Source organism: Orycteropus afer, unplaced genomic scaffold, assembly GCF_000298275.1.
Source record: "Orycteropus afer afer isolate SDZICR_OR568_19922 unplaced genomic scaffold, OryAfe1.0 scaffold01045, whole genome shotgun sequence".
Classification (NCBI taxonomy): domain Eukaryota; kingdom Metazoa; phylum Chordata; class Mammalia; order Tubulidentata; family Orycteropodidae; genus Orycteropus; species Orycteropus afer.
In genome coordinates this window covers 8,477-18,803 of record NW_006922632.1, presented here as the reverse complement: position 1 = coordinate 18,803, position 10,327 = coordinate 8,477, and the positions used below count along the sequence as shown (strand labels likewise).

Sequence of the window (10,327 nt, the reverse complement as noted above, 5' to 3'; positions counted from 1 at the left end):
GGCCTGCTACTCTGGCGTCCCTGCGTTGTCTCTCCTCACCTGTTAGCCTGGGGCTCAAGGCTTTTATCCCCTTCCCTGCTCTTCCTGCCTGCTACTCTGGCGTCCCTGCGTTGTCTCTCCTCACCTGTAAGCCTGGGGCTCAAGGCTTTCTTTTTTATTAATATGAAGCAAGAAAAATTTGAAGTTGTCAAAAATGAAATGGAATGCTTAAAGATTGATAGCCTAAGTGTTAGTGAGCAAAAAGGAACTGGGATTTGCCATTTTCAATTTGGGAACAACAAACTGAATGGCACTGCAATCACTACTGAAAAGAACGCTCAAATCTATTCTGAAGTATAAGTGATATGTTAATATTCTTACACCTATAAGATGACTAGTTAATACAATTATTACTCAAATTTTTACTCATGAACCCAAATGCCAAAGAAGATATTAGGGAAACCCTCAATGAGATGGATTGACACATAGCCAAACAGTGGACTAAAAGGATACCGACGATCATGAAGAGAGCACAGGACTAAGCAACATTTCCTTCTGTTTCGCATAAGGTGGCCATTAAAAAACTCACTGCTGTTGAGTCAGATCTGACTCACAGCAACCCCTCCTTGGGTTTCCGAAGCGCTATCACTAAGGAAGTAGACCGCCCAACCTTCCTTTCAAGGAGTGGCTGGTGGGTTTGAACCCCAGTCTTCTGGTTAGCAGTCAAATGCCTTAAGGACTAAGTTACCAGAGCTCCCAAGGTGGCCATTAGTTAGAGCCAACTTAATAGCAACTAACAACAACTATTTTTATATTCAGTAAGTATTTAAATTCAAATCTGTAAGATTTAAAAGTCTCCACATTAGTACATACTTAGAACACTTCTTTGTTGAATGAATATATGTCTAAAGGGAACTTACAATCAAACTGTAATTGAAAATAAAACGGCTTTTAAGAAGCTTTCTCATTGTTGCATATTTTTAAATCCAGTACTGCCTTTCACAAGAATGATAAATTATATATATATAAAATATATACTGCCATCAAGTCAACTCTGACTCATAGCGACCCCTCCTTGGGTTTCCAAGGCAGTATCTCTATGGAAATAGATAGCCCAGTCTTCCTTCCGAGGAGTGGCTGGTGGGTTTAAAACACCAGCCTTGTGGTTAGCAGTCAATGCCTTAGGAACTATGCCACCAGAGGTCCCTATATATGCAGTAAGAAAGGCAAAAATATTCTGTATGTTTCAGAAAAGTTATTAATTGAAGTTGCTGAATATAGTTAAGGCACAAAAGCAATGTACTATATAGTAATAAAAGTACTCTAAGCAGTCAAAATAATTAACTTTCTCATTTAAGCACTTCTAATTAACCCTATGAAGTTAATACACTTAACCTGTCTGTGCTTCAGTTTTCTGAAGTGTTTATTTGTGCGTGGTGGTGAAGTGAATAGTTGGAGGACTTTTAAGCACACATCCAATCCTACACTTCTGAAATGCTATCGATAGTACTCACTATGAAGAGTTTCCACTCTTTCCTCCTCCTCTGGCTCTTGTAGTTGGTTTCTCTGGTTAAATTTAGATAAGAAGAGATTCTTGTGAGACCTGAATAAAGCAAGAAAGCTTATGATTGGTTCCAGAAAGACTAGCAAAGCTACAGAAAAAAAGTAGGTTATTTGTCTTAATCTCTGTTCTAGGACCCTCTTCTACTTTGGGCAGCTTCCTTTGGTGCTCTACTTACTTAGAGACCATCTTAACCTCTGGCCTCTTAAGTTTGTTCCCAGACTTCCCACTCCCTCATCACAACTTATTTCCTCCATCTAATCCACTCAGAAATCAGGATTCTTCTGGCCTTTCAATTAGACCAAGAAGAAGAGTCCTCAGATCATAAAGTAGTGGGTTTCATTCTCTCCTATAGCCTATAAATTTATTCCCAAAAGAGAAATCCCAAAATTCCTTCATGCTGTTTAGAAATACATGATGCCAGACACACTTATCTGATAGGCTTGCAAAGACAGGCAGCTATTATGGCACCACCCAAAATGTAGGCCTTTTTACCTCTATGTTTATCCCAGAAATGTTCTATGTAACCTGCTAATTCTTTACCAACCTCCCAAAATTTTCTACTGTGGTCTCTGGAATGCTATTTTCAATCTCTTCAACAGTCCTTCTACCTCCTTGCCTTGTCTAAAACCGAACTCTCCTCTGAGGACAATGTTTCCCTCCTTCTGGTTCTCTCAAGCACAGCTTGATTTAATCTACTACCCTCCACAAATCAGAGTCCCAGAGGAGAGTTTCTATTGTTTTTATTTCCCACTAATTGCCACTTGCAGAAGTCTGGAACCTCAGCCCTCAAGGACTTACGCTGCTGAGGTATATTACCTTCCACCATTCTTCAGTCACTCATAAGCACTTCTCATCTCTCACAGATCTTTCCCTGTTCTCAAATGCTACTATTATCATGAAGCATTTCAGTGTTCTCATGGACACCTCATATAACACCTTGGCCTGGCCTCTCAATTCTTCATCCCCAATAACCTACTTCTCATGTCAGTCAGCCCTCCCACAATTCCAGAAATTCAGCAACCCAAAATGCTCTATTTGTACTACAATTCTTCAGGCAGACTTTCTGCTCTCTGAACATGTTATATTATGTGTTATAATGTTACGAGATTAAATACAGTATTTCAGGTTATTTCATAGAATTTAAATTTGAGGACATTCATCAGAAATGAAACATGTTATATTGTGTGTCATAGTGTTACTAGATTAAATATAGTACTTCAAGTTATTTCATAGAATTTAAATTTGAGGACATTCATCAGAAATGTTACCCACTCCTTTTCCTGCCTTAGCATCATATCCATGTATCTGTGATACATACACCTGTATGTGTGCTCTACTAATGGCCTTGTAGAAACACTATTAAATAACTCAGGATCCCAGAGACAGTTCTCTATAGTTTGTAATTTCAAAGGTTAGGAGTAGCATGCCACTAGAACGATCAATCAAGACAGACAGAACTCTGAGGTATTTGTTAAATCACACCACTTATATGGTGATATTATATATATTGTTATAATACATTTAGGTCTGCATGGATTACTTTAATCAAATATTTTTAAATAAAGAAGAAAAATGTCAATTTACTTCACCTCAATAAGGATACTGTACCCTCTAAGGATTCAGTTACCGGAGACTGTTTGTCACTAACACTTTAAAAGAAGAAAACAATTTGTAAGATGTAAACAAAAAAAAACTTTTCATAAGGATAATACTTTCCACACAGTTAAGTCATGTTTCAATTTACGAAAAACATCTTTGGAAAGAAACCCTGGTAACATTAGGACATATATAGCCCATCACAATTTGGCTAGCTTTTGCCCAGATATGCTTATAAGAGGTAGTAAATCAATTAATGTTCACCAAACAAATTAAGCCTAGTGGTGTAATCCGGCATTCATGTCACTCTTCCAAATAATCTTCCATAGCTCTTTATTTCCATGAATTTATGTTTAATTTCTTGGTCTCCTCAACTGAAATCTTAAGCAAATATAGCATGATCATTTAAACCTCTACGTATTCACTGGTTCTATTCCTTTGTCCTGAAACGATATTTATTCTTCTCTCCACCTGTATAAATCTTAGGCATTCTTAAAGGCTATGCTCAGTTATCACTCTGTGAAGCTTTCTCTGTCAACTCCTTCAGTATTTAAGTCTATCTATAAGACTTGTCCATTTAATTATATAACATCTGCTACTATCTGTTTTAGGCGCTCCAGTAGCATACTGCCTAAGGCACTTGACTGCTAACCAAAAGGCTGGTGGTTCAAACCCATCAGCCACTCCTCGGAAGGAAGGTTGGGTGAACTACTTCCATAGCGATACTGCCTTGGAAACCCAAGGAGAGGTCACTATGAGTCGAGTCCGACTCGAGGGCACATAACAACAACAACAACAACTATCTGTTTTGAGTCCGAGTGGTGTGAACAGTTAATCACTCGACGACTAGCCAAAAGATGGATAGTCTAAACCCACTCAGTCGTACCTCAGAAAACAGGTACGGCAATCTGCTTCCAAAAGGTTACAACCTTGAAAAACCCTATGAAGTAGCTCTACTCTACACACATGGGGTCACCATCCACTTCAAATCAACTTGACAGCAACTACCATTTGTTTCTTATCCATAATTCTTGTTGCCTCAAATAGATTACAAGCTTTAACAGAGTAAAACGTTTATCCCATATATTCTAGCACTTGTCTGACCTCAGTGATTACAATTCTGATGCAAAATTCATCTGAATCCTGCTGATTCTTGTCCTATTATAGTGAATTCAACACTTCACTTGCCCTGGTTCTATTTGTTTCCAGGATAGTTTTTAGATTTGCCTGATTCCTGATCTTCAACTTGTCTCAAAGTTTGGTTTTAAAGAACCCTGGCAGTACAATGGTTAAGCACTTGGCTGCTAACCAAAAGGTGACTTGGCAGGAGAAAAGACTTAGTGGATCTGCTCCCATAAAGATTATAGCTTAGAAAACACTATGGGCAGCTCTACTCTGCCACACAGGGTTGCTATGTTGTAAACGACTCAATAGCACACAACAATTTTGGTTTTGCTTCATGTGGCTAGGGCACCACAAACTTTAATGTATGTCAGATAATGAACTAGGTATCAGGACACAAAGCAATTAGAATATTTCAAGGCTAATTAAGGCTCTTCAAAGAATTCTCAACCTAGTGAGAGACACAGATAGGAAAATAGGAAAATTACTACACGCTATAGGAGCACAAAAGTGACAACTGTGATCTGAGAGCTGGGCTAAACTTCAGAGATGATCTCTGAGCTAGACCTTAAAGGACAAGAAAAGGCTTTTCTTGAAGACAATAGAAGGAAGGGAATATAAAACAGAAGGAACTAAGAGCAGAGAGGCGTGAAAGAGCTCCTGACATCTGAAGATCAGTTCTGTGTTGCTAGAAAGTATCATGCACGTGGGCAAATAGAGGGTAATTCTAAAGAGCTCAGGTTACAGATGAAAAAATAAAAAAAGGCTGTATAAGGCTTTCTAAGTCATGTCAATAAATTGATTCATCTAATAAGAAGTAGAAACCCAGCAGAAGTTTATAAGCTGAGAAATTATTTAAACAGATTTATTTTTTGCAAGAATCTAACTCTGGAGCTCTGGTAGTGCAGTGCCTAAGGTATCTGACTGCTAACCAAAAGGTTGGGAGTTCAAACCTACCAGCCACTCCACGGAAGGGAAACGGGGCAATCTACTTCCATAAAGATTTACTGCCTCAGAAACCCAATGGAGGTCACCATGAATCAGAAGTGACTCAATGGCAGTGTTTTGTTTTGTTTTTTAACTCTGGAAGTCATGTCAAAGATGCATTGTAGTATAAAGCTATGTGATAATTTCCAATAAAAATTGTAAGGATGGATGAGAGGCATTTCTAAGCTAAGAGTCATAAGATATTGGGGTGGGGGCAACTGAATATAGGAGGTGAAAGTGGACAGTCAAAGGTAGAGAGAGGCAGAAAAGAACATTAAAAGCAGCATTTGAGACACGATATTGAACTTGAGATACCTATGGTCTAGGAAAGCATTTGAGTAAGTAGGCAGCAGTACAAATGGTTAAAGGATACTGAGTGCTAACAGAAAGGAGTAGGTTCAAGTCTATCCAGAGACACTTTGGTAGAAAACTCTGGTGATCTACCTCCAAACAATCAACCAATGTAAAACCCTATGGAGCACAGTTCTACTCTGCCACCCATGGGGTTGCCCTGAGTTAGAATCAACTCAATAGCAACTAGTGATACTATATACAAGAAAGGAGAGTGCATATGAAATTTGTTCATTTGCAAGAATCATATTAAATTTTTATTTAACCTAATTCTATTTAAAGCAACAGTAGGCTAAGCAAAAATATCGTGGGTCTTAATATTTAATAATAAACGTTGATTTCCTAAACAAAATGAAATAACTAAGCCAATAAAAATGAAATCTCTACTTCTCATAAGTGTCTTAGGAAAAAAGGCTATGGGAAATAAGACTTCAATACAGTCTTGGGAGATGAACTAGTGAGGAGCAGATCATGCTCTGATAGATAGGAACAACAGAAGGGGCCATTTTAGGATAACAGAGCTCAGTCCTAAGATGTGACCACTGCAGTGTACATCCAACTTGGACTCTTAATACTCACCCCTAAATACGTAGCTAAGATGGGGCCCCTGCAACTATCAAGTCATGATCCCAAGAGGAAATAGTAACATTACACCACTGCCAAACAGGTTCATCCAGAGACCACAGGGATTTGACTATCTGGTCTTTGCTAAAAGTAGAAAAATAGAGGGAATAAACCATGGGTTCAAGAGAAAAGAAGGTCTTTAATGATAGAGTTTTATCTTCCTCAGGAAGGTTAGTTTTAAGTCAGGCCAAAAGATAAAAATCAATTCTACAAAAATCATCCCTGGAAATCCCCAGGGATAATTTGAGATAATTTGAGGCTAAACTATTCTCTCTCATATGTATGACTGACACAATCTGTTTTCCTCCAGCATTAGAGCAAATCACTATTTCTTCAGCTGATACCAGGTTAAGTGGTTAGCTTGCTTTAGAGACAATGAATGAAAATATCTTTAAATACTACAATAACCCTTACTACAGTGAAACGGTCACATAATGATGGCATGTAGAATTTAAGAACAACTTCATTCCAGAGCACATACTCTCTCCAAAAATAGTAAGTGAAATTATTTACATTTGGTTAACATATACAACAGAATTTGCGTAAGTTGTAACGTAACTCCAGAGTACTTTAAATATCCAAATGTTCGTCATTGGTAAGATATGATGCCCATTAATGAATTTCAAATAATGGCTCATTAGCATCCCATTTACAAAAACACAGAACATTGATAACACAAAAAATATTGATAACACACACACAAAATAAATCAGTTAATCAACTTACTAACCTTTCTCCTGTATCTTGATCAGCTTGAGTTTCCATTTCAGTATCATTACTATTAAGTTTATCTTGAGAAGATAACGTTCTTGCTCTTTTACTTTCTACTACTTTTGTTGCTGCCTTAAAAATGGAGGTGGAAGTAGGCAGGAATGTATTAAGCCATTTTAAATAACTAGCATAAATTAAATTTTCTAATTTTTTAAGACAGTCCTAACCAAAGCATCTACTTATAGGCCAATAAAATATGAGCTGGAATCGATGGCAGTGGTTTGCTCGTTATCTTAACTAGTAACTATGAACTATGACACCGCCAGCAGCTATCTTAGCTACCCCCTTAGTTTAATGTACATTATGGAGGGGGTCTTTCCTTGTGAATATATTTGATAACATAATGCTTTCTAAGTAATGTTAAAATAAAAGGTTACTTTAAATAATCAACAAACATTCCAGGTATTTTAAAATAAAACAACCTCATATCAATCAAGATGTCCCCTAACTACACAAAATACACAAAAAAACTTAAAACATTTGAGGGTGAGGGCAAGATGAAAAAAATGTTATAAAATTTTAAAAAACAGATCCTTCCATTCAATTTTACTTTCCCCAAAATTTCTGTAAAAGTGACTTAAATTAAAAATATATTATTTATTTCTTTATTGCAATTTTTCCTGGCCATTGTTAAGTTTTGCTGAAATCATACCTATACCTTCATTAGAAAAGTTGATGATTTTTCATTTAGCACAAAATTCACATAACTCTTAATTTTCTCCATCATGTGGTTATAGCTGAAATGTTGGAAAATGGAATGGAATGCATCTTTCTTAGAGATTATCATAAGTAACTTTCTTTTTAAAGGCTAAAGGAAGCAAACAATAAATACAAGACAAAAACACAATTAAAATAAAAAATATGAGAAACATCATACTATTTACTGAAGAATCATTGTACTAAAAATATAAGCTCAAAGAGACACAATTAAGGGCTTTAAAAAAATTCTTCTTTGTTTTAAACGGTCCACTGATGTATTTTTTTCTGATTTTTTTAGTGATCTCCAATTTCTTTTAAATATTCTTGTATTTCAGACATATACAAATGGATAAAAAGGGTAATATGATCCTGAGTGTCCACTACTCATCTTAAGAAATACAACATTATCAGTACAGTCGCTATTTACTACCATCATCTGATTGCACTTTTCTTTCTCCTCAAGGTAACTATGATTCTCAATATGCATGCATCCATAAGTAATATGCAATACTGGTTAACATTTTATAAAATTGTATACAGATGTATACTGTATGTATTCTTCTGAAACAATCTTTTGCTCAACTGTTTATGAGATTTATCCACACTGACTTATATGGTGAAGTAGTGTCTTCACTGCTATCTAGTATTCCATTGAACAAAAATATATTCATCCATTCTCCCAGCCTACTGAGGTCATTTAGCTTGTTTTTTATTATTGCAATTGCTATTCTAAATGTTTCCCTACATATTTTCTTGTGCACAGTACAAGTTTTTTCTTGAAAATACTTGTTTTGATGCTAGCTGCATGATAAAATTTTTCACACTTAAAAAAAAAAATTCGACCTCTCAGGCTCCATCTCAATCAAATAATCTCAGTAGGGCTTACGTCTAATTTTTTTAAAAAAATTATGTGGCTTTAAAATGTGCAGTTAAATGGGAAAGAGCTAATTTAGACTATTCATAAGTAGAATCACTCAAATTATAGACTTTGCCAAATATTTATAAAAAGTTAAGTTCTACTAATTGTCATTAACATTTATCACATAGAAATTACAACTGATCACATAAGAAACTTCTTAGAAAAATAAGCAAGTTATCATATCTTCTTCTACACCTGTGCTGTCAAACAGGATAGACACAAGCCACTTGTGGCTAAAGAGCCCTTGAAATCTGGCTATCTGAATTCAGATGTATTGTAAGTATAAAATACACACGACATCAATAATTTTCATTTGATTGTTAAAAGTGACAGTTTTGGATCTTTACAGTTAAATAAAACATATCATTAAAATTAATTTCAACAATTAATGAAATTTTTACCTGTTTTTTTTTTTTGCTTTTTACTGTGCTACTAGGAATTTAAAATCACATGTAACTGCTATTATATTTCTATTAGAAAATGTTTTCTATACTGCTTATAAGATAAAAGCATTCCTCCCTCTCCTCCAATCTAATTTCAATTTTCCTCATTCCATATAAACAGTTCTAAGAATCTACGATTCTAATTTGAACAATTACCGTGTAAGAATTGGGCTCATCAAATATTCTTTCAAAGACTTCTTCAGCTTCCTTAAAATTTCCATTTTCCATACAAACAGCTATAGCCTAAAAGACAGATGACAAATACATACCTTAGATTTGTTTATATTTTTTTATACCCAATGGCTATTTAAGGAGCTCTGGTGGCGTAGTCCCTAAGGTACTTGACTGCTAACCAGAAGGCTGGCAGTTCAAATCCACCAGCCACTCCTCAAACCCACCAGCCACCCCTCGAAAGGAAGGTTGGGCAATCTACTTCCGTAGTGACACCACCTCGGAAACCCAAGGAAGGGATGCTATGAGTTGGATCTGACTTGATGGCAGTGAGTAATGGATATTTAATCTGAAGAAACTCCACCAAGTCTACCAAAATGTGGTTAGCTCTGCTGGTCTTGGCCTCATGGCAACTCTATGCACAATGGAACGAAATACTGCCCAGTCCTCCATCATCACCATGATCAGTTGCATATTGGATCGCTGTGATACACTGAGTTTTCACTGGCTGATTTCCGCAAGTAGATTGCCTGGCTTTTCTTCTTAGTCTGTCTTACTCTGGAAACTCTGTTGAAATCTGTTTAGCAACATGAAAGCTTCCACTGACAAGTGTCACGGCTGCAAATGAGGTACACTGGTCAAGAATTGAACCTAGGACTCCTACACAGAAGGCAAGAATTCTACCACCAATGTCTCAAGTCTAGAACATTTAAGTATTTTAACCTAGTTAAGTAATTTTAAATTATTAACTGATAAAATGAAATGAGAGATGATATTTTTTTCAGTATGGCTTGAAAACACCTGAAAAATCTTCTCTGGCCCCATGCATCTTTACTGATAAATGCCCAACATTATCTGTCTTCCTTTAGGTCAAATTAAAAGCAAGCATTACTAAACTAAAAGCTATATTATGCACAATTCAGATAAATCTAAATACTCCTTTTGAACAAAAGAGAAATGAAAATGTAGACAATGTTATTTGTAAGAATTAAGATATATAAACCTGCCTTAAAGAAAACACATAGACCCTTCCTCACAAAATACCTGATATTGACTCTTTTATGTAATTGCATGACTTACGGAAATTAAAAAAAAAAAAAA

At 36.0% G+C, this 10,327-nt stretch overlaps 1 protein-coding gene across 1 annotated transcript in view; it reads right to left on the bottom strand.

The window, feature by feature from the left end:
* LOC103212636 (telomeric repeat-binding factor 1-like) overlaps nt 1-10,327 on the bottom strand; it is a gene marked incomplete at its 5' end in the record, with an annotated part of 57,257 nt that overhangs the window by 44,455 nt on the left and 2,475 nt on the right. Inside the window, 5 exons of the mRNA XM_042783400.1 lie at nt 1,494-1,582; nt 3,133-3,192; nt 6,954-7,066; nt 7,653-7,802; nt 9,212-9,298. Coding sequence (XP_042639334.1) covers nt 1,494-1,582; nt 3,133-3,192; nt 6,954-7,066; nt 7,653-7,802; nt 9,212-9,298 — 499 coding nt within the window. The remainder of the gene's footprint in view (nt 1-1,493; nt 1,583-3,132; nt 3,193-6,953; nt 7,067-7,652; nt 7,803-9,211; nt 9,299-10,327) is intronic.